At 37.5% G+C, this 24113-nt stretch overlaps 2 protein-coding genes and 1 long non-coding RNA gene across 13 annotated transcripts; 1 reads left to right on the forward strand and 2 right to left on the reverse strand.

The window, feature by feature from the left end:
* Positions 1-1306: 1306 nt before the first annotated feature.
* Positions 1307-13667, reverse strand: LOC111253017 (glucose dehydrogenase [FAD, quinone]-like). Of its 7 annotated transcripts, none has more exons than XM_022811849.2 (12): positions 13536-13638; positions 11233-11312; positions 10896-11046; positions 10152-10354; positions 7639-7825; positions 7272-7403; positions 6781-6934; positions 5762-5921; positions 4950-5234; positions 3107-3266; positions 1829-2051; positions 1307-1608 (listed from the first exon to the last, which is right to left on the reverse strand). In XM_022811849.2, exons 3-12 carry the CDS (start codon positions 11026-11028, stop codon positions 1467-1469), a joined length of 1779 nt encoding a protein of 592 aa, XP_022667584.1. In that variant the 5' UTR covers positions 11029-11046; positions 11233-11312; positions 13536-13638; the 3' UTR covers positions 1307-1466. The 7 variants fall into 7 exon arrangements, 6 of the variants coding, with proteins under 6 accessions (XP_022667584.1, XP_086839599.1, XP_022667755.1 ...); XM_086983473.1 differs by lacking the exon at positions 13536-13638 and adding an exon at positions 12355-12493 and having other exon boundaries at positions 1829-2018; XM_022812020.2 differs by lacking the exon at positions 13536-13638 and adding an exon at positions 12355-12493.
* LOC147759005 (uncharacterized) lies at positions 12331-24113 on the forward strand. 5 transcript variants are annotated; one of them, XR_015323648.1, is made up of 4 exons: positions 12331-12385; positions 13553-13882; positions 15385-17145; positions 18649-24113. It is a non-coding gene; the product is annotated as an uncharacterized LOC147759005 (long non-coding RNA). The 5 variants fall into 5 exon arrangements; XR_015323647.1 differs by lacking the exon at positions 12331-12385 and adding an exon at positions 12701-12839; XR_015323650.1 differs by lacking the exon at positions 12331-12385 and adding an exon at positions 12870-13101.
* On the reverse strand, positions 19802-22722 carry CkIIbeta (casein kinase II subunit beta). Its single transcript, XM_022813032.2, has 4 exons — positions 22589-22722; positions 22144-22292; positions 21839-21930; positions 19802-21524 (listed from the first exon to the last, which is right to left on the reverse strand). The coding sequence occupies exons 1-4, from the start codon at positions 22712-22714 to the stop codon at positions 21229-21231; spliced, it is 663 nt and encodes a 220-aa protein (XP_022668767.1). The 5' UTR covers positions 22715-22722; the 3' UTR covers positions 19802-21228.

Consider the following 24113-nt stretch of genomic DNA (forward strand, 5'->3'; position numbering starts at 1 on the left):
TTGTATGTTTTACTTATAAGCGCTATTTAAGAGTTATTATGTTTATTTTATGCCTATTATATGTTGTTAAAAGAGTTATTATGTTTAATAGTCAAACAAATAACATTCCCGCACGTCTCGGTAAAGAAAAGGTCGTAATCTATATGGCTAGTAAAAATGGCGTGAACATGTTTTTTCCACCAGACCGATAAGTTTTTTAAAGATAAAGAAGACCAATAAGAAACTTACTAGGTTGAGTCTGTATGAAAATCAGATTTGATTATACCATGCAACACTAACTTCACTTTAAATCGGGCAATTTCAAAACCAAATTTAAGATGTTTCAAACCAAATCAAACACTTCTCAAATTGAATCGCTCAGTACCTTCAAGTATACAATGTAAGGTTTACATTCATTTTGGTAGGATTTCAAGAAAGTTCTCAAACTGTAACACGCGTGCTCTTTAATTTGACACTTTAACTTGAAAAGCGGAAATTTGTATTTGAAGAGTACTTTATTTAGTACAAGGTGTGTTCAATTATTATTGAAAGTTGCTCGATATATTGTAAAAGTACGGCTCAGTTTAAAAAAAATATAAGACGTCCTTTATTGTAAAATTGTTGAAAAAAATTGTTGTAAACAAAACAAATGTGCTGTATAATAATAGTAAATAGTAAAAACTGTCAAATGTTTACAATGCGCAGGATTAGCTGAGATGTTTCAGCAGCAAAATCGCAGGTGTGTTTGAACGCATATAAGCAAATTTAACTAGTTCAGTCTGTGTTAACGCTCGGTAATGATACGTCGTGCCATACTGACTTTTTGCGTTAGATCCTTTACAGACACTCCTTGATGAACGTGCCCTTTTGGTACGATGTCCAATTAATTAAAACGTTGCATAAGGCGATGTTTTTGCCGAAATCAATCATTTTAGTTATAGCACCAAATAATACGGCGATTAAGTACATAAGTTACTTTTTCCATTAAGAACGTTTCCATTCAAACGTAGGTTCTAAACGATCACGTACAATTTATATGTTGATTAACGCTTTCGAATTTGCCCTTAGACCAGCTAAATATTACCCAATCTGATTATTTATTGTTAATTTTTTTTAGTTATTGCGTTTCGAAGCCAGAAAAACGACCGGATATGAAAAAAGTTGGAGGTTTTAGTTTCTAGCTAATTCATTTGAAAGTAGGTATTCAGTAAAACAAAACAAACTTTTTTCTAATAAAATTACTTGATATGAATAAGGTAAATATTAAAGATTTTTAAGTAACTATCGGGCCGTGCATATGTAAAAATATTAACTATAACCTTATACATACAATAAAGTTGACATTTTTTTTATTACTAATTTATTTTACAGTAATATCTTATCAAATCTTAAACCACCTATCATACATCTGATCATTTGTCCTGTAAATGGAAGAATAGATTGTATTATCTCCCATATAGTACACATTCTTTTATTACCAATCGAGTCTAGGAGACCAGTCCGTGCTGTTTCAAGATAAGATCTCCAGCTTTAGCTCCTATGGCAATAGCTGGTGCATTTGTATGTCCCGTATTTAGTTCTGGCATTACTGAGGCGTCAGCGACCCGCAGACCCTTAACGCCCTTCACCCTGCATTACGTAAACGCACACATACACAAGCATTATTAGGTCAATTATATTCAGCAATTTAGTTTACTGCAATGAAAACGATCGCTGAACGCGAAGTTAAAACCAGGTCCCAATAATTCACTACTAACGGCTGTTAGCTAATGTTCTTTTAGTGCAATTAGAATATAATAGCTCTACATCTGACTCGTTTTTCTTCTATTGGTAACTGATAGTATAATACCTGAGTTTGTGATCTACCACGGTGTCACTGCGATTTTTAGCTCCCATTCTGCAGGTACCCACTGGATGTCCCATTGAAGCCGTGTTGACGGTAACTACGCATCTCCAATAGTTGAGTGAACTCGCGTCTTTGTCTTTGCAGGCGTCAATTGGAGTAGCTGCGTAAGAAACTCCAACGCGAGCGAACGCCTCTGTATTGAGGAGATCAGCCGAAAATTTGGCGCCTGCATAATCAGTACTAAAAATTATAAAATATTGCATACTCCTCAACGAATAGAGCTTTGTGCACATTAGTATTTCCCGACCACTTAAAAACGGCTCTAATAATATTTGTGGTCTTTTTATGTAGACTTGACTTGACGGGCAAACCCTGTTGTGAAAAAACAAACCTGGGCAATGCCGTCTCAGGTTGATAAATACCAAAACACTCCTTCTGGATTTTAGTGTAATCGGAGATAAAGAAAAAAAATCACTATGTTGGACATAAAAGTTTTCATTCATGAGTTTGAAAATTCAAGGCAAAAACTACGCATTTCAAAGCTTTAAACAATACATGCAAGTTTGTTTTTGATTTTTTAAGAAATGCTGTCCTATGATTTATCGTAGAACACAATTTGGTGTCTGCTTTAAGAGACGCTTAAGAGTTTCCAAAAAACATCAAAGCTTTTACATTGCCTACCTATTTGTGCTCGTAAGCGGCATAGTGCTTTCATGGATTACTTTTAGAAACGTATGTTCATTTACACCTTGAAATTGTAGGATCATATTGATATATATGTGCAAGCATGAGATAATCTCATGTGAATAGGACATTCTGCAAGGTGACAAGACGACTCAAATCCGTAGATGCAATATCTGAATTACGGTAAGTGAATAATCTAAGTAAAAGACCAAATCCCTGAAACGTTCTGACTGAATTACTAAGATAGAGTAATGATATAAGACAGCAACATAATGATGCACCGCAACAAAGCTGAAGGAAGACTTTATTATGAAAAGAGACTGTAATAAGGCGCCAATGACATTGTTCAGTGTTACGTGGAAGATAAGGATGGATCAGCGAACCCCGGTAAGGCCTAGCAGGCTAATAGTTAGAAGCGGACGGATGCTGTACATGTGGGGCCAATTTGATTATTGTAACAGGGAACATGTGTTAATGCTTAAGAGGAGACACCTTCCTTCGAACGAACGAACAATTAGTATATAAATAATAACTATTAAATGACCACTTGAATTTATCAGCACGTAAGTATATGTTGTTCTGCCATGAATGGCGTACCTCTCGCGAGGATTTCAATATCGTCAGCGTTGTCGAAGTAGTTTAAGTCGATAATTGGAGGCACTCGGGCATCCTTGTTCCTAAGACGAACTGTTCCACGAGACTTAGGCCGCATCAAAATTGTGAGTAAGTTGAAGTTTGCCGGACCTCCTTTGTTGTCCTGCAGACAAATACATTTATCGTGTTCAGCAACTGTTCAGTCGATGTTTCAAGGTAGCGTTTAATTATACTATAATGCGTAGCACTTATAATAGATTTTTTAATTTACATCAACATTAACTTGGATCACACAAGGGTGCATATGTGTAACTTAGGTAAGTCATCCTAGTGTACGGCACTGCTCCTTTGAATCTAAATAGTATTACGCTGGCTGATCGCACCCTCGACAGTATTCTGAGAACTAATCAATGTAAGTTAAGGTTTTATAGACCGAAAATAAACTGTCGTATATATTTTGATCCTTATGTGCATAGTTCAATAAAGTCGCTATTATTATTATGTTTTGTAATCAGTTCTAACTATCAATTAAAGGACGTTACACTTTGTTAATATAAGATACTAACTGGTTCGCTCGCGACATACTACATCAATACGCTGTGTCTTTTATTCGTCCATACACCTTACCGTACTACAGAGAGTGCATCTCTTAAATACAAAATAATAACCGGCAAATCGTATTTCACGTAAAATGAAAACTATATCCATTTTCAATATCGTTCGCTGAAAACATAACTGTTACGCTATTTTATTCGATGTAGTTATTAGTCACCTCAATCATTCCTCCAATGTTTTGCCGAGTCTTTTTAAGAAGCCTGTCCTAATTGTTTGAGGCTTTTCTTCGTCGGCCATGAATGACGGGATATTAGTACGAGACACGTCAACGTGTCGCCCAAACATGACCCACGAATAGATTCAAAGCAAAGATGCTAATGCTCTGTCGAACGCTGTGGACCTGGACGGGACTCGAATGATCAAGAACCTTATATCTATTATGACAGCCGGTTCTCCGTCTCGCACGAAGACATATAACCTTCAGGTAATCCGCGATTTCATCACACTTTTTTGTCCACCTTAATAACTTCTTGTTTTATAAATAAGTTTTATAACCGTTTTGTCTATCCAAAGCGTGTGGAATCGCATGATGTTGTCCTCACTCGTTTGCTGAGCTTTGAGATCTGAAGATGATCGCGTAATGATTTAGCTCTTGTCATTTTTGCTATAATGGATAAACCAGCGGCCACTACTCTCCAATTTTTGCACCCAGAATAAATATTTTCTAATCATCGAAAAGCCTTAATATGGCCGTATACTTTGTGCTAAAAACGCGCTTACAAAAGTTAAGCCGCTGTCAAATCGCTAGATTTTACTTGTAGCGTGAGCAAAGAGTGTTGTCGAAAATTTCATTGTGTGCGGCGAGACTAGCGCAAACAACATAGCATCATCGTTTTGGAAGAAATTACAAAATTCCACATCAAGGTGTCAATATAGTCTAATAGGCATTTTTAAAATATTTTTATTATTTAAAAAATTTACCCCATATTAAACCCCATATTAAGTAACAATTTCGTAGATTTTCGAGCACCTAAGGAGCTTGACGCTACAGGTCGCCGAATTGTCTTATCGCAGAAACCTAATTTGGTAAATTTTTAAATGTAGTTCATGCGTCTTGTGTATGCCGTGCAGCGAGCCCCTACTCAGTCATTTACAGCATTGAAGTGAACATCTTGGGATTGGTTAGACTAATTGGCAACACTAATTAATAAAGAGATGCCCGTTTTACGTCATTCCGATTGAAAACTGTAGTGATTGCAGTATACTATTTAAAGATGTAGAACATACGAACCTGGAAAGTGCATGGTGGAGCGTCGTCACGCAATCCCTGAAGCATGATCTCGATATCTGGGGTTGAATCGCTTTCATTCATTTTGTAAAAACCTACCCCTAAGTGTGTTCCATAAGGCGAGGTAAAGGGGCCTTTGCCGAATTTGTACCAGTCCATCAAAGCTTTAATATCGTTGACGCTCGGAATCTCGAGGAATGTCGTCGCATTTATCGCGCCATCAATGCCCCTAACAGCTACATGATTTTGAAGGTTTTGCCCCACAGGCAAATCTGAAACGACATCGATCTAGTCGCAAACATCAACAGAGACGAAACAATAAAAAAAGATGCAACAATACTTATCACTTTTCGCCACTTTGGTATGGTACAGTCGTATATCTTATTCATTTAAAAACTAATGTCCTAATATATCGTTAGCGCTTAACTCCAAATGAATCATTTCATTGTACTGAGTCAATCAAACAAAGTTTAGTCTACTACTTGGTTCAGATATCCATTAGAGACCACCACAATCTTGTAAATTTTTCACAGTGTAGCAAATAAGGGCGACAAAAATAACCCAAAGTGCATTGACAGTGGCTATATAATAGGCATAGCATCAAGCGGAAGCAGGCAGAATGATCACTTCGCCAAGTTATCTGCTGAAGACAAAGCATTCTCAGCAGCCTGTAATTAACAGTCTGTTGTAATGTGAAACAGGAAGGCGAAAAGTCAAAAATGTAAACATACATTAAAATAAATTATGTGATGTTTGAGACAGAAAATATAAGTCGAATACAGACATTTTTTATTTATATTTTAAGTGACTATTACCTGCATGTCTTCGAGATGTTGCTTAGGGCCAACGCCGCTAAGCATTAGAAGCCGAGGCGATTCAATAGCTCCTGCTGAAAGAACGATTTCCTTAAGGGTGCAGATTTTGTGGTGTTTACCGTCCATGACGAACTCCACACCGTGGGCTGTAGTCACGTTTCTAGCAATTTAGCACCGTGAACAGTAAATGCTATAATTGTCAACCATATTTTATTTTTTTTTCTTGTCTTTAAATTACAGAGTTAAGACAAGTTTTTCAGAATCGAAACAAAGAAAGACGTATTCGAGTAGAACTAGTTCCAACGAACCTATCATTGAAACATAACATGCAGCTCACCCAAAATGAAGCTCAACCACAGCCGAAAAAAGTCAGCTTTTAAACGGGCAATCGCATTTAATTTTCAATGGCACATATAGGCTTTTTTTATAATTGCAAAAAGTAGCACCCTCAATGTTCTGAATAAAGATTTTAGGTTACCTCGTAAATATCGAGCGGACATTGAGAATCGACAATCGACCTAAATATTTATTGGGTAGAAATCTATAGAAGATTTACATATAGTGCTTAGAAACTACAGGCATTATTAACTTTGGAATACAAAATTGAGGAATACATTATTTTAAATTGAACTAGAAGTTTGTGCGCGCAATAGTTCTTCTGTCGAAACATAGTATACAACCGCCAGAAGCAGAAGCGCCATCCAATTTTATTTCCAATTCGACAAAATGCATGACATTTAAAAACGACTTTTTCTACAAAGGGTGCTTCAGGTTCTCTCATACATAGTTTATGTCAAGCCTAATTTCTCCTAAATTATGGCTTTTAAGAAAATAAACACGGAACTATACAATAATACTGCTTCATCTGCACTGTGTGATTTGACTCAAAGCCGTCAGTAAATAAGGAGTATAACTCTGTAGGATTGTAAACACTTAACCATGAAAGTTCGTTTTGTGTTAAGTGACGAAGCTTGAAGGATTCTTGGCTGCCTAACGCCAACTTCTGCTTAAATACGTACGGATCGGAGGTCTTTTGAAAGATAATTTTAGTGACAAAAGCGCCAATCGCCACGTGAAGATTTTTTCGACTTCCGAGATGCGGTTGAATGAAGGCCGTGAATGCTGAAGAACGATGTCCGTCTGGTCCGATTGTCGCTTGCATCCGATAAACGCCTATGATAATGATCAAATCATGATTTTCGAAAATGCGAATAGACGACTATTACTCACCAGTCAAAAAATGCTCGAACAAAAAACAGCGGCGATCGCTTTCTAGTACCCATTACCATTTCGTTCTTGGCAAAAACGGAGAATTATTATAAACAGCAAAACAACAGCCCTTTCTTTAGCGTGCGTCGATCGGGGGGCCCCTAGAAGTTTGAGCTGTCAACTAGATTGTAAACCTCGCTTCTAATAATATTACTTTACCAGAGCAGACAGTTAGACTTGTTTCCAAAAGAGAAAGGTAGGCGTGGTTTATATAACCTTCAGACATAGAATTAAGACTCACCTTCGACGTTGCCGTCATTTATGTCACGTACTGAGTAACCCATTTGACTTGAGGCTCCAAAGAATCCTCGAAGAATGTTAGTATCATACGAAGAGGTCACTTGAAGATTTCCTTTGCGTCCGTGTGTTTCGTCTGTTGGAGGCATTAAAGGGAACAGGTTTTACATGCAAAACAAATACTTCATTGCATAACAAGGTTTGATATAACGAAAGTTTATCGAGTAGTAATGCCAATTACGGTAGAACGAACTTGTGTGTCAGAATGAAAACATGTGGGGCAACGTATCACATTATGTAATTCTACTACGCACGCTGTACGCTATCAAACAATGAGAAATTGCAGTTTGATGATCTCAACATATACATACCTGAAAGTTCATAGTCATGGTTGTTCTCATCGAACCGGAAGTATTTAAACATCTCCTCGCCATTCCACCCACGGGCTCCATAATCTTTATCCCAGGTATCATAATCGCGCAGCGAGCCTCGCTCATAGTTCATTAGGTTGATACTGCTGCCGCCTCCAAGCACCCGCCCTGTTACTATGCTCTGCGGCTATAAGAGCATAATACTTATAATGATATTGACACTCATATCTGTTCTATTTCACACGGTTTACGTAAACGAGCAATATGTAGTAAAACTATAAAATGGTCTAATGTTCAAGTTAACAAATCGTTTCACTAATCTGATTCGGCAGTGCTGGCCGGCTCAATTATGCCCATAATTATGGTGTATCTAGTTTAGCAAATTATTAGCAAAAGGACTTTTATTCTCTAGATAGTGGTATCCTTGCGCTCCGCGGATGAAATAACGTAATTCTCAAATTGTTAACTGTGGTATAATATTGCAAATATTTCTATTTGCTAGTTCTTCAAGACACACTGACCGATTTAGCGGTTTTTAATTTAATTAGGGCAACTACAATGATTGTCTTCCTAACTCTTTTTCTTTTAGTCAGCGAAGAACCTCCCTGTTATAGTTAGTTTCAATCCGAAATACACGAAAAGTTGAGTTTTTAGAGATGCTTGGTTTAGATGAAAAGAGCTACTATTGGCAAGTCTTCCTTTCGTTGTAAACTTGACAGCAATCTTCTGTTTTGGCATTTTGAATTCGAAGGCCGAGTCAAAAAATGTATTTGCCCTAGATTATTAATACTTGTTGCATTTGAAATCTGCTCCTGTTTTACGTTACGCTGTGGCATGGCTATAAGATCGTTTTCACGAAGGAGTGTCGTCGCTAGAGATGTAACACGTCGTTCACAAAAGAAAAAACGAAGCATAGCTAGCTAAATGCGAATCTCAGTGTTTAACTCTGCTTCCTTGTGTGATATTATTATTAAGAAATATAGGATTACTCTGTGACACTTTGAGTGATACCCCCGATTATGTACATCTTATCAATACGATAGTCTTCAAACGCAGGTCAAACGCTGCTTTCCAGGTGAAAAATCAAGTAGAGGGGTAGATCAAGAAAGCTTAACGTTATCTTTATTTCATTCATAGAAGTCTCACATGCAGTCGCTTGCACGGAATTTATGTCGCTTGCTTGGCAGACAACCACGCTACTCTACGAACGAAGTTAAACATCGTATGAAAATGCTTAATAAAACCTAGTAGATAGAGCTTTTCTTCATAATTCCTTTGCAAGACCTCGAATCTGCAGAGTTCCCTTTTTCTTTAAAAGTTAATGCTCGATTTTTTTTTATTTGAGTAAAGGTGAAACAAGGATGTCCAGTAGGGTACTAGAGTAACCGTCGCTCTCACGGGTTCACTAAACATTTCGCTCATAGTTAAGGAGCTTCAGAGAAGCTCCACGGCTTTTTCCAACGCAGATTTTTGTTTCAGATGTACACAGATGTTTGTGGTAAATAGAGGTTCAAAAACTTCGATTCGATCATCTGCTTTTTTTTTTTGTGGCCTAGTCGACTGTATTTGACCTGTTCCTTTATCGATTCGTTGTCACCTTCTAATCCAGTCGAAAAACATTGCGATATCGCTAATTCTATCCTACTATAATTGTACAGTTGTCTTCTGTGGCAACCAGCTTTATAATGCGCAGGCAATAATTGTGGATTGGGATGATACAAGCTCTTGCGTGACCACTACTCCTGGTACGAATGGCGAAGGAATCGGTCACGTAATAATTAGGCAGCGTCAATGAAGATACGTTCTGTTTTCGTCATTTTAGAAGATCGATTGACTGAGTAGCGGTGTTGGGCAAAGCAAGTAGTATTCAACAGTTTCGTTAGACAATTATGACTCTTTGGACCTCCTAGGTCTTTGTCGTCGCTTCCGCTTCGCGTGTGGGTTTCTACGCGAACTTTAGAGCAGCTAAAAAGAGATAGTTTAGAGTTATTTTGAATAGTTGCAAAAGAACCAGTTTGCTGTACCTTTGGCCAGTTCTGCTGTTCGCAGCTTCTCTACGAATCATTCCATATTACGGCGTTGTAGAAGGCGTACATGCTGTTAATCGCTCAACCACACAGACGCTCAGACAAGGGTTGTTAAGTTACACAGTGATAGAAGTAGATAAGGATCGATGACAAGCCATCCAGATTCACCAACTATATGCATTTTCTCACTGGAACTTCCAATGGCGTTACCCATTCTTTATTGAAAGATTTTGCTGTTCCAGTAGATACTTTAATTTGCTACGAACAATAAATCTCGTATCCGCTTGAATGACTGTTTCGTTTGTACGTAGAAAATATGTAGGCTGACAGTTTGGAACAATGCCACAGCTGGACCTACTTTACTGGACCGGGTAACACAGTAATACCGCGTCACAGGTATACTAAATTATGAGTTCTTCTTTCCCAGACACATCTCTTAAATATTTGATCTTGATTCCACTCACCATTGGTATTAGCGCACCCTACCTGATTAGGTTTTGTAATGAATGCATTTTTCATAGGCTCGACTCGGTATCTTTGGACCCAATCGCCCTCGAACGAAAGCCTTGTGAGGAGAGGGATTGCAGTGAAGTCCGGGGGAGCACCGCCTGCTTCCAAGAGGAGCACCTTCACATCTTGAATGGCCGAAAGTTTTTCTGCCAGACGGCATCCTGCAGAGCCTGCGCCGACTGAATCGAGATGCGCGTTTTTTATTTTACAGAAAGATCTAGCAGCTGACATAGTGCATCGATGCGTTTCCGTTATAGCACATACATGCATAGTTCATTATGAAGCTATCCTACCAGACCAGTTATTCGACTCTTATTATAGATTCCTGCATCGAATATAGGATTATTTAAAACAGGCTACAAATAGCTTAATATTTTTACCGCATTATTTTAATGCACTCTAGGACTCTATTCTGGTTAGCATAAATAAAGCGTATACATAACGCAAAATAGAAATAAGTTAGTTTTGCTTATTAAGCCCTCAAACTGGTTAATCCAATTAAGACTTCTAAATATATAATTGACTTTTAAAGAAATTAAGTAAACTGAATAATCTACCAAATGTACCCCGACAGACCACTTAAGTAGTAAAGGTTGTGATCTGAGGCTTTTGTAGTGGAAGTATCTTAAAATAGATCGTACGTATAAAATATACACTTTCTTTGCGAAGAAATATATATAGGCAAATTTACAGTTAGTTTAAAAGCAGTGAAAAAAGCACCGATTATAAAATCATAGCATGTAGACAGCTGGTGGGAACTGATAGCCCACGAAGGCCTGTTGACTGCGTCACAGATGGTCGTAAGCGCTGAGAGACACGAAACGAATATTTTTTTCATTTGCGTTCGCGTCATGCTTCTTTTCCTTATTTCCTATAACAGCAAATATAATTTTGTTGTAAAAACAAATTGTATGCATGGCGAGCCATATAAATATGGATGACGAGCGTTCTAAGCTGCGGCTGTAATAAAATAGCTTTGTTGTATTTGGCTCTAAGTTAAAAGCTGAGTCAAAGTAGTAATATTGCAAAGTAAATATCGATACAGGGAAAGGCTTACGAAAAACGGGAACGAAGTTATGCTTTCAGCAAGTCCTACTATAGTCTTGGCTGGAGTATACACCCTACAATGGCAAGCACCTAGAAGTAACGTCCATTGTCCTACAGTTAGATTTACATATTAGCTTTTAAAAATAACTAAAATGCTTTTTTTTTATATTCCGAATTCTCATTATTTTTGGTTCAGAAGTCATAAGTAACTATGTACGTTATAACAGTCGTAATTGTGTTTTCATGAGCGTATACATTATTTGATTTCAGCTTGATTATGTTAGCCAATAAATTGTACCATTGATAACATAACCGCCATAATTTAAACCAAATTTAAAAACACGTAACAGTCTAGTTTGAATAACCAAAGTTCGTTATAGAATGTTTAACGGCAACCTAAAAACATTCAGTCAATGTTTTCATCTAATGGCGTTGATAAATTATTTATTCTACCAAGTAAAGCGCATACGTAATACATGGCTTACTTTAATGTGGGTATATGTTTTTGTCAATAAAAAGGTTTTACAGAAAAAAGAGACCTTTTGTGGTTCACATGGTACTTTACATGGCATGCCCCTTTTCGATTCCTTTACATATTAAGTGTGTTGCCCTATAACTGTTCGTTTAGAATTGGAGTAACCAATAAACTTTTACGGGTAGTTATGTTCAACCAGGCTAAATGGCACCATTTTCTATGCTTCAGTGATGTTGATTCGATTGAGTGCACATGATGCGCGGGTTCAAAGCTAGTTAACCAAGATTTATTATCGTACAAGTAAAAAAAAGGTTTACCCTATATTATACTCTATCACCACGGGAGGTAGATATAGACTATGTTTGGTCTTACAGGACGCCTTCAGTTCGGGTTTATAATACCCGCCATTGCGATAACGTATAAATATATGAACGGAATAAACTTGATAGGATCAAAACGTTCGAAAGGAAGCGTCTTATTGCTGCTGATTTTCTGTAGCAATAAAGCCTGTGGCGAAATCAAGATCACAGAAATGTACTTCCGTATGCAAATGGCTTTAGAAAAATGTGGTCCATTTTTTACTAGTACTACATGCTAAGTTCAAATGCGAAATAGCAGAATACATTTTTTTGTAAACATTCTCGTTTTTATACTTACAGTGTCATTACCAGCTCCACTTCACAGATCGGTAAAATCTAGTACATGTTTAGAGAACCGTGGTACAAGCACAAAATAAAGGGATCTGTAGACCTCGAATCCGCATTAGTCGCAAACTCGACCCATGCCGCTTTACAGCATCCGTTAAATTGTCGATTGTTTCCGATAGTAGCCGTGGCCACAGTTACAGCTTTTCGTAAACAACTGTAGTAACGGTCGTAGTTGTCTTCGTAGTGTGGCGATTCATAATAAGAGCTTTTGTGTGCATACATCGTAAAAAAGAGAATTAAGACTCTCTGTCGCACTCCTAGAACACCTCCAGAATGTAGAACACGCCACTTTGTTTGAGCAAACCAATTACTATCTGATTTTTTAAGTCTTTTCAAGTTTCCTCATTTCTCACTAAACTTATATGCGTAAGGGAACGTATCGCCTAACAATGGATGATTATTCAGACTACTGTACCTCACACGCGCTAAATATGGGTGAGTTCCTCTGATGTTTCAAACAGAATATGAGACTATGAGCGAACTTATTGTTTTGGCCGTGAGAAAAATAGGCAAAAAAAGAAATTTCCGTATGCTATCAGACCCTTCATCGGCTCTGCCTACAGTTATCATTCGGAAGTAATTGATTTACGACATCGTAAATTAATTGCCGCCCATTTACGATATCAGAGCGTACATGATTTATTTAATCAAACCATAAGATGATTTCGATCGTATCTGCTTCGGCCAGTTAACGAAAGTAAGTGATCTCTATTTGTCCATCAGAAGATGAGGGCCATGTTTTCCAGGGCAAAGAAATAAAAATTGTTAAAAGATCAATTTCTCGTAAACGAAAAGCTGTTGCTGAATTATCTTATCTACCGAAATGTTTCGCAATCTAATTTATAGGCGCTCTAAATTAGGGAGGCAAAATGAAATCAAGGTTTAAACGTATTAGGCATACTGGATCTGCTTACATAATAAAATGCTACTTGATTCTAAAAGGTTTAAGAATAAATATTAAAGATATGTTTGAAATAAATAGAAAGTCTACGTAGCGGAAGCCCAGTGTAAACTAACGCGAGCTCCGCCGACACCGTATATGAAAATGCAAGAATATCGTTATGCGATCTACTACTACACACTTAGCTACTTATAAAAACATTATATTTGCATGTTTTTGAATTTACTCACATATATCTGTATTACAGTGAACAACACCTTTTGCCCTCCGCGACTTTCAACATTTCACCATTCAATGCTTGACACACTCAGTGGAAGTTTCTCAAAATGAGGTGGACGGACAAATATCTTACGGGCTTTTCCTGCCGCCCAAGTCCAACGAGCTATCCAGAGACCTCGCCACATCTAACACCCCTTCCACAATGTAGTTTTTTAAAAAAAAATTTCATTGTGACGGATAAAAAAATGTTTTAGCAGCAGATGTATGTTAACAGGTCAACTATAAAGAATTCTTGATTATGCTCTTCCATTAAGTTTACTGGAAGCTACGAAGTTCGCTGTTCACATTCAACTTCACGGTAATTATGGAAGTAAATTTGAAGTTACCACAGTTAACAGTGTGAAAAGTACCAGATACCAAAGGTGTGTGTGCATTTGTGAAACACGAAATATGTTTGTGGGTCTGACCGTCCGTGCCGTTTTTTCTGTTACTTCTTCTCTTCAGATTCCACATTGCAAGCAATTACTGAAGTATTGCTATGAATATATAACTTGTCTTCTATGAACTTCTGAAATTAAAGTAACAGAACTTTAATGATATATACGTACATAACGGCAAATTTCCGCTATGGACACAAATAATCTTTCCAATGTACTGTTGTTTAAATCTACTTCAACTGCTTCGACCAGTTTGCTCTTCCGTGCTGAAGAAAAAACGTAGATGTAGGAAAGCATTTTGTAAGTTTTAGTATCTTTTTGTTTAAGATAATATAAGATGAGCTTGGCACAAGAATTTGCGCTTTTCGCGGAGAACGAATGAGGAGGTGAACATTAGTATTATATGGGCAAGTGAAAAGTCCGTATCTGCTAAAAATACATCATTGGAATGACCCCCTGGGCAACGTTAACAAACAGTAACAAAACAACTGGAGGTAAAAGTATGGTAAAGGCTAATCTGGGCCATTGTGAACGTGTTTTCCTGTATCCACACGTAAATTAATACTTTCAATATTTTACTTAAGAACGTATCGCACTACAATTTTGTTCTAGGCTAACATAATTCTCTATGAGGTTTCGATAAAGCACTTCTTTGTTTTTAAATCTATTAATCAAATACTTGTGGTATTCCCTTCAAATGATTCCATCTTTCAAGAATTTTAAAATTACTTTAGTATATTCAGGAAGCTGCCATATAACTATCAAGGCCTACTTTTTCTAAAAGGCTTCATTTGCGAATCCTTTGATATGTGACGAAATTATAGGTCGCCTATAGCGGCGGAACCTTTTTTGCACTTATTCATAATTAGGTACTTTGAAGCTTGAACGTTTACCTCATTGTTATTCAGTCAATGCACAAAGCGTAATTTGCATGAACAATAGAGCATTCGATTTTAATACTTTTTGCCAGTACCCTTTTTTCCTACCAAAGAGGATAGCTGATTCACTACAGGCTATATGTGTCACAGTGAGAACCCAGAAAGCAAAACGGAGAGATGTACCTATTTTGAGTAATTGTGGTTACTCATCCTTTTTCTACCACTCAGCTTTTTGCTATCGCTATCTAGCCGCTACTGTAAACACCACCAAGCATTTTTAGCAGTGCAGACTTCAGCGAGAAATTTATGATTTTAAAAAAATCCGGTTTAGAAGAATTCAGAGAAACCTTCTTATCATCATTTTTCTATGAAGTGAACGTAGTCAAAAGCAGCTATCCGTACAAAATGCCGTTACCAATATGCAAAAAAATTGGTATGATTGAAATACAAAATTAAAAATCATCAAGCAAACTAAAGGCGTCATACTGGTATCATCGTTTGTTAACCATATTCTTCAAAACTCATATCTGTTTTTTTGTCACCAGGCCGATAATGGTATCGCGGATACGGTGTCTTTTCCATAAGTCTGCCGGCTGGTTGCAGACCTGCTGACGTCTACATATTTCGATAGTGTCGAAAGACTTCGGGATAGATTGCGGGACTGTCTTGCCAATATCGGTTACCGTTTATCGACCGATACGAATTCCAATGATTTAGCTTATTAGAGTTTATTCCTGGTATGTGATGTAATGGTGGAAATATAATGGTAAGGTAATTCTCGAGTACATAATTATCATGCCGACAATTTGTGTAGCCGCTGCCCAGTGAATCTGCTCTGTTTTCCCAATATTTATTTTGCTTAAATCTCCCATTATCCTTATCGTTACTTTGGCCAGAATCAATTGTACTACCTATCACAGTGCGCATCGTATCCTCTGCTCATCAGGCCATTAACACATCGGGTTGGCGGGTACGCCCTTATTTCGAAACGAGGGCTTGACAAAGCGTCCGTGGTTCAATTACTAAGAGCCTTTATGTCTTGGTTTTGAAGGAATTTTTCAACCATACGATGCTTTCGCATTGAGAGAAGAGTGTACCCCCGATGATTTTCCGGGTCAACAGACAGTCGACAACGTTGATAAATACAATAAAACCCGGCACAGTATAAACGTTGTGTAAGGTTATCCGAAATAGACAAATTATTGTTTTAGCTTGTGCCACTTTGTCAGTCTGTAAGTGAGTAACATCATTTCCTATATCATTAAAACCAAGCAGGGATCTTTTAAAAGGAGAACTTTAATAATATTATCGGTTCCGAAAACTGTAGAAAATCATATTGTAGATGTTGACAACCATCACTTGACGGCAGTAAACTGTAACTGGCTCCTCACTGAATGCTATTGGCATTTAATAATACGTTGGACTATATTGACAGTTTTAAAAACATCAATATTTCTTGCAGTCTATTCTGCCTATTACTGTTTAATCTTTACAAATATTGTTGTTTTCTCATTATTATACCTTGGGCTAGTGCCTCTGTTAAAGTTTAATCTGAACATATCAGTAAAAGCAGCTCAAAAACTGAACATCTCTACTTTATGTGCCCGTAGTACCTGATACAAGGAAAGATTAGCACTACAACAGACCAAGCTAAAAGTTACGTCTACTACCTTCCTCACAGTCTTTTCTACGTAAGCTCGGCATACTCCACTTAAAAAGTCGGTTTCTTCTTTGTATGCCGAAGTTACAAGATTATAGCCATACACAAAGCAATCTAAAAGGCCATATCCAAATAAAAATGGCCTAACCAATAACGCTAAAAGGGCATTTCTAATTAACAGTAGCTGTTACAGCACTGTCACTGCAAAAAAAAATGTGCAAAAGGTGAGTGCAAGACCTAGGGAAACCACAGAATCCATATTTACTAAAATACGTTGCTGAACATTGAGGCCGCTTAATTGTGTTCTCGTAACATATAAGCTCTTGACGTTGCTCCACCACTAGTAAAGTCATCACTCACAAAAATGCCGATACGAGAATTGTTTAGCGAAATTGTGCTAAGCGGTTTTATATTGAAACAGGTTTGTATAATAGCGTGCAGTGACGGCTGTAGAATTGCTTGGGTAAGCCTACGCCTCATTGACCCCGCTAGCTCCTCGCACTTCTTCCGATTGGCGCCAGGAACTGAAGCCAGGATGTCAATACAGTTCAACGCCCGCCAAGCATTCACGGCAACAGGGATCACCGGTTCCGTAGGAGATGTAGAAGACAATGCAGTAGCTCCTATTGCTCCAAACGCAAGAAGGGTAAAACGTCCACAATAATTAATGCTGCCAATGGGTATTTGCGGTAAGCTCTGTTTGGGAACTTCACGCTCGTACAAGACATAGAACGAATCTGCATCTCTGTTCACCGCGTTTCTGAGTCAACTAGGCACATGTATACTAGCCTATAGAGTATATAGGGGCAGCGATGTCAAAAAGTGCCGTACCAGAAATCGATTCATGCTTCTTAAGAAACTACATGAGCAACCTAATTATTGGAATAACTTATCGGTCGTCTATATAAAAATTACGCCTTGATTGATCTGAGAACTAGATTTATTTTTCCATCGATACAATCAAGATAACATATTCAGCATTACAATGGAATAATGGTCATCATCATCATTATCATGTGCCATCAACAAATAACATTATTATCCCATTATAATATTAGTAAAATTTTAATTAGTATTATAATTATAAATTGTGTACCGTTTTCACGAAGCTTTGCCTTCCCTCTTTTTCATTATTTTCTTTAGAAATTAATAATCTATGCAGATGACAGCAATAGTAAAATTATAAAGCGATTTTATTAAAAACAATGGTAACAATGATAGTAATGACAGTTGTAGTTTTTCAAATAATGGCAATAATAATGATAATAGGTGTATTGTCAAAGTCATAGTAGTGCGGTAGCGTCCAGACGAGACATCTCACTGTCTGCTTTATTTGCATACTATGTTTTTTTATATACACACATGGCATGCTTGTTACTTCCGTTTGTCTATAGGTATCCTGCTTCGCAACGTCGACTACTCTCCTAAGATTACCTCTACAGTCTTAGATCTATGCGACACGGCGTGTCTCTATTCCATCCGACTTGAACGTTTTTCTCTGTGTCCGCATTTGTTACTCTTATTGTTAACTATAATAATGGTAATGTTTATAATAATCACCCGTTCCCAAACCGGATGTCATTGTCGTGGACATGTTTTTGCATTTCTCTGTGCCACTCAGCGATTATGTGATAACAATCCGGTAAATTGTCTATTTCTTCGTCACCTTCCCCGTGTTCACGTTCATTTCTTACCATCATTTTTAGTTTGCCATTCTCTCTCAGCTTCTCTAGGCGCCTTTGTTGTTGTGTTTGAACCTTTACGCACCACTGTCTGTCTGCTTGACGGCACGTCGTCTATCGCGTCCTCCGAACCCCTTCTTTGCTTCGATCCTATTGGAATTCAACTTTCTCCAAAAACTACTAGGACAATTTTTATTCTGTTAGCCTTTTAATTCATAAAAGTTTTGCATGAAAATCTGCTACTCGCTATCGAAAGTGTTACATTCTTACATTGTTTTGAGATTTACCACTTCGTTTATTCATTGGAAATGGACTAAAATCGAAGCACGCAACTTCGTTTCCATCCCCTCGCCGACTTGTATTCGCGTCCGCTACTTTAGGCAGCGCTCTACTAACTACCCTAATGTAATGGATATAAATTGTAGTGATTTTAACTATACTGATGTTGTTTTTCTCATTTAATCCAGTCCGTACAGGCTGACTTCATTCACGTCTCTTGTATACGACAGTGTGTATGGTTGCATACACCGTGGTCTACCAATCGCTTCACATTAGCTGGCAGACAAATCGTCGTTTCATGTGTCCAACTCCTCGTGGGCGACAGTGGAAACCTTCAGACATCCCATACCGACCCATTGTCACGGCTATTTTTCATTGGAAGTAATCGCTCCTGCTCCCAGTCAATTCCTTCACTACCCACATCCTATACAAAGGTAATAACTCATATCAGCCTTTAGAGGTCAGTCTCACTGTTGATAAGCGCTTTCAATACTTCGCCATCTTGTTTGTCCGCCTCTCATTCCTCTTCCTAGTACTAAGTCCTCGGCAAACATCCAGTAACAAAGCTTAGGTGTGCCCCGCTACAGCCACAAAAAATCTAGAGGACCTCGCTATCCACGTATGTTATTACACGTGTGTCCCTCAACTGCCTATCGAAAGAGACGTGTTTCAGCATTGATTTGCGACAATATGATGGCTTCATCGCGACGATATGCTAGTATATAGTGAATAGTAAAGCAACGATGCGCTACATATAAACCCAAAATGTTTTGAATCTTCCTATACTGATAGAATATATATATGTATATATCCACCACCCACACTAATTTAGGTATTTAATTACGGAATACTCTATATGGTGTTTCTGTTTCAATATCAACCAGCAGCACCCGCGCTACCCATGTCGCACATTTTTATTGCGGCTTTCTCCAACGCAAGCGTATCGATTAAAAGATGTATATTTGTTATATCAATCCATTTCAAGATCTATAATTAAAGACGGATAGACTTTTTATAGGTGAACGCTTGTTTTATCATTATAAAATCTTTCCATCTTTTCGAATCTACATACAGCTCTGTATTTTGGTAAACTGCCTCACCTCAATTGTAGGATTTTTTCTCGTGTCACAACAAATGCTACATATTACAGAAATTAGTGGCTTTACTTTTAACATATTAATAGCAAACCATGTTGTTACACAGGTGATTTTTTTGCAAAATATGAAACAATACAAAAAAGTAAGGTCATATGTTTGCTCGTTTTTATCGTTACCAAATTTACGCAAAATAACAGGATAATTATCTCCGTCCGCTTCGCCCAAATAAAACTTCACACTATGATAAAGCCTTCTTCATCGCCATTCTTAACCAACCAATATCTTTATTTTTTTTGTCTGTTTATTAATTTCACAATATTTGCATCCATTTGATTTCTAATTTACTTAACGGCTTACTTTCCCCTTTTCCTCGCCCATTTCTTGAGAACATGGAGTATCTAGAGTTGTGATTATTATTATTACTAACTGTTTTTTGTCGTGTATACGCACTCGTTGTAGCTTATTTTCTGTACTCGAGTGGCAATTGCGATGAAAATTAGATGTTCTACTACTGCTTCATAGTTTTAGTACATTATTTGGTGCGTGACTATGCCTGTGCGTGTTCACACATTTCAATATTACACCTTGATTCACCACAAGGCATCCTATGTGTCTTTAGCATTGTTGGCTTACAACCATAGCGGGACCACTGCTGAATATCTCAGCTGTCTTGAATTCTCTTTGAATTGATTATTATTATAACCTTACTACAGTGTTGTAAAACATCTAGCTCGTAGCGTTGTAATTGCTCTTAGCTAGCCTAAATCATCCCAACACTCCCTATAAATCTACCTTCCAACACCCTCACACCTCCAAAAAACACTCGTTGTGCATTCATTGTGTGGCATCATAGTGATGCACGTCCAAAACAACGATGGAAACTGGCCACAGATATTACATCTCAATTTCCCAATTTTAGTGTCCTGCTACTTGGCAATCCTAAAAATTCAACCGCTTGTTACAGTGTATCAAGCCGAATAACAATTCGGACAGAAATCAGGAATGATAATGCTAATAATAATATAATCATAATAATACATTTCACGTAAAAATATGCCCAGGCGTATCATCTAAATTGATCTGGAACTAGAATCAATTCCCGTGTCGTCCGGCGGCAGCGGGTGTGTTATTCTGTTATTGCTATTATTGTTGCTGCTGGTACTGCTATTTTTGTTGACCATTTTACGTTGTTGCTTTTGCATCCCTTCGTTCGCATTATCGAATTAGATCAATAATACATACATACTATCTATCTAAATATATAATCTACCTAAACTAGATTAACACATTCAGTATTGTTTCGTCCAACTCACCATGCTTTCCCACTGATTCACTGAGTTTTCTAAATATCGAATTCAACGGGTTCCCATTTGAATGTGACTGTCTGTTGGTTTGTCGGTCTATACGATATTGTAGTAATTGACTGTTGCGGCTGTGTTGCGATGTGGGCGTTTGTTATTATAGTAGAAGCAATAGCAATTATAGTTTGTCATATTACCATTGTCGCTATTAATGAATGTCCGTATGTGGGCACGTCTGTCTGAATGCATGCAAATTATGCGTGCTGTTTCTGCTTCTATATATATATATATATATATATATATATATATATATATATATTTATTTATGTATATATATATGTGTGTATTTTATTATCGGATGGGATGTCAATCAGCGTTTGCCATTGTTGAACACGATGGAGCGAGCCGGCGCTTTAAAAGTGCCCGCGCTTCCCTGGATCTGGTATGCAACCGGGTGAATCTTGAAACCGTACAGTCGCGGCACAAACTGTTTTACAGGTTGCTTTGGTCGATAATCTGGATGAACCATGAAGAGCATGTGCGGGAAGCCGGTACCAAAATATGCGCCGTCACAGTGATGATGTCGCGTACTCTTTGGATTGTAAACGTCCATACACTTGGGACAGTAAAGCTTCACCATTGCCTCTCCGGGAACATCGCTCAAACCTATGGAAAAACGTGTTTTACAACATACAAAAGAATTGAACGAATGAGAAAAGGCATTACACGTAACTAGCGTATTATATGATGCTGTTTAACATATACTGTGATAACGGAGGCATATAATTTAAGCTGTACACTTCAGATAAATTCCCTAAATAAGCACTTCAAACCACTACATTTTAAAGGCAGCATGTGTTCAAAATAACAGTGTTTGCCACGCACCGCTGTTTTGTCAAAAAATAACTAAGTTAGACCACAAAGAAAGTAACGCCATTAACTCTACTTACTGTGAGTACAATAAAATTGGGAAAACTTACCAATTGGAAGAAGGTTCTGGCTTTCGCAGTACACTCTTGGACAGTAGCCGAAATCCCCGTTCTGATACTTTTCAACCATTTGGGCAATCCCTCTATAAATAGGACAGATTAGATTTAGGATAAGATAAAGAAAGAGTTTCATAGTATTCACACAAATTAAAATAATTTAGGCTATAGAAAATAGTGATAATTCCCACTACCGCGTTATACGGGTCCTGGAATGTGGTAATATGCATGGTTTGACAGGATCAGAATTATTTTTTGTTGAAGATATTTCATATTTCTTTGATGACCGCTACACTCACCTGTTAGTAAGAATGTATCGGGCATGTATGAGCCCATAAAGCATCTCAGCAGCCTGCTCAATCAGGTCATTTTGATTGGGGTTCTCTTCAATCTCGTCATCTGGTTCGAGATCCAGAATCATGTCCAATGCTTGCCTGTAATGCGGAACCTAAACAATACAACAATATAGAGGCGTTTCTTTTGATAGAGAAATATCTTCAAAATAATAAGTTTGAGTGTCTTAAACCGCATACTTGAGACTTAAAATAGTACCGATGACGTGAAAAAATCTATACACAGCGGCAGTATAGAACAAGATTTTATAAAACGGTACAACAAAGAACTAGTTTCGGAGAAATTCTATCATTAAATTGTATTGAAGAGTAATCAACAAACGGCCACAACTGCATCCTATTGCGTAATCACACTTATTGTACAGTCAAAATACAAGAGGTATTTCTTTACTTGCTCGTTTAATCCTGTTAGGTTGAATTTGTCCTGAATGTAGTCTTCATCACACTCGCAGAAGAATTCATTTCCGCGCAGCCCACAGAACCACGAAATCCACGACACCTCCTCAGAAGAGCTCATTGTACTTGTCACCGTTATGTCTTAAGTCCCTGTTAAAAAGCAATGGAAACCAGCACGGACAATGGGTCAGCCGACAGCCGGTAGTTTATCAAACTCAACTGCAATCAAGAAAAAGAAAGTGACCGAACTACGTTAAAAACGTACTTGATAACTAAAACGTTTCTGTTTAGCTAGAGACATGAGTTAAGCGTGCAGAGTTTAGCATCATGGTAAACACCAATAATCAGCCTCCAAACTTAACGTAGATACAAGTTATTTCCATGGCTGAATTTCTCAAATACTCTATGTGTGGGGTAATTTTGATCTTCGTTTATATATATGGCAATTATTTTCACACGTCACAGTTAACAAGCCGTTAGCGGGAGCATTACTAAGGGTCATACCTTACAAAAAAGGACAAACTGTGTACTAACTAGAAAAGGCTTAAATCAATCTAAACCATCATAATATTTCTTTTTTATGATTAGATAATGCCACTTTGAAAGACACCGGTGTTTGGCCGTTTGTCTGAATTTGGCGCCCTCTATTGCCCTACTGCTACAGTTCATATTTGTTTGTAGTTAATTGAAAGCGGAGATTTGTCCAAGATTTTTGCTGTGGATATTTATACTAATCCGTTATTCTAGACAATTTTAATTGCTATCACTGAATGTTAAACACAAGGCCGGCAAGTTCAGTCGGCAAGCAATTTTATAATTACTATCTTAGTAAAAAAAACAAGTTAACTACTAGATTCCTTGACAATAGAGGATTTATTCTAATATATCAAACAGGGTCCACATGAGCTTCATATCTGTTCATAAGGTGTCGTGGATAAGCAAAGGATATACAAAACCATCAATTTACGCGCATCAACTCAGTATCTGAGGCATGTAAAAAAACGTTTGATCTGCATGTTGTTGTGGATGTACTGAGATATCGTCTACGGACACATCTTTTCGTATGTGATTCATCAAGGAACTACTAGCGCTAAAAACAGCAGCCAATCAACAAAGGCTGCTATCTCAATAGTTGCGTTAAATTTGTACTAAGGGTGGCCTAGATGCGTTGAAGCTAACATAACGAAATTACGAGTGTTTGAGCCGTGAAGATTCCTTAATATATTTAACCGAATTACATTATTACTAATGAGCGTGTCGAAAAATCACCTGGCTTAATTTTATGTTCCTTCAATTGCATCGCATCCATTCAGTTATACCTTGAAATACCATTACGTTGGCTAAAATGTAAACCTAATAAGGTAATTCTTATGTCATATGATATATTGAAAATAAAGCCAAATGGACAATGAGAAGTGGAAACATACGCTAATTTAGCTTACATTGATATTGGTTGGACTTTGTGTTGTTGTCGATCAACACGCGTAACGGTTCAATAAATTTTTCGATTTTAAATGACA

This window comes from Varroa destructor, unplaced genomic scaffold (assembly GCF_002443255.2).
Source record: "Varroa destructor unplaced genomic scaffold, Vdes_3.0 BEIS01000001.1, whole genome shotgun sequence".
Classification (NCBI taxonomy): Eukaryota; Metazoa; Arthropoda; class Arachnida; order Mesostigmata; family Varroidae; genus Varroa; species Varroa destructor.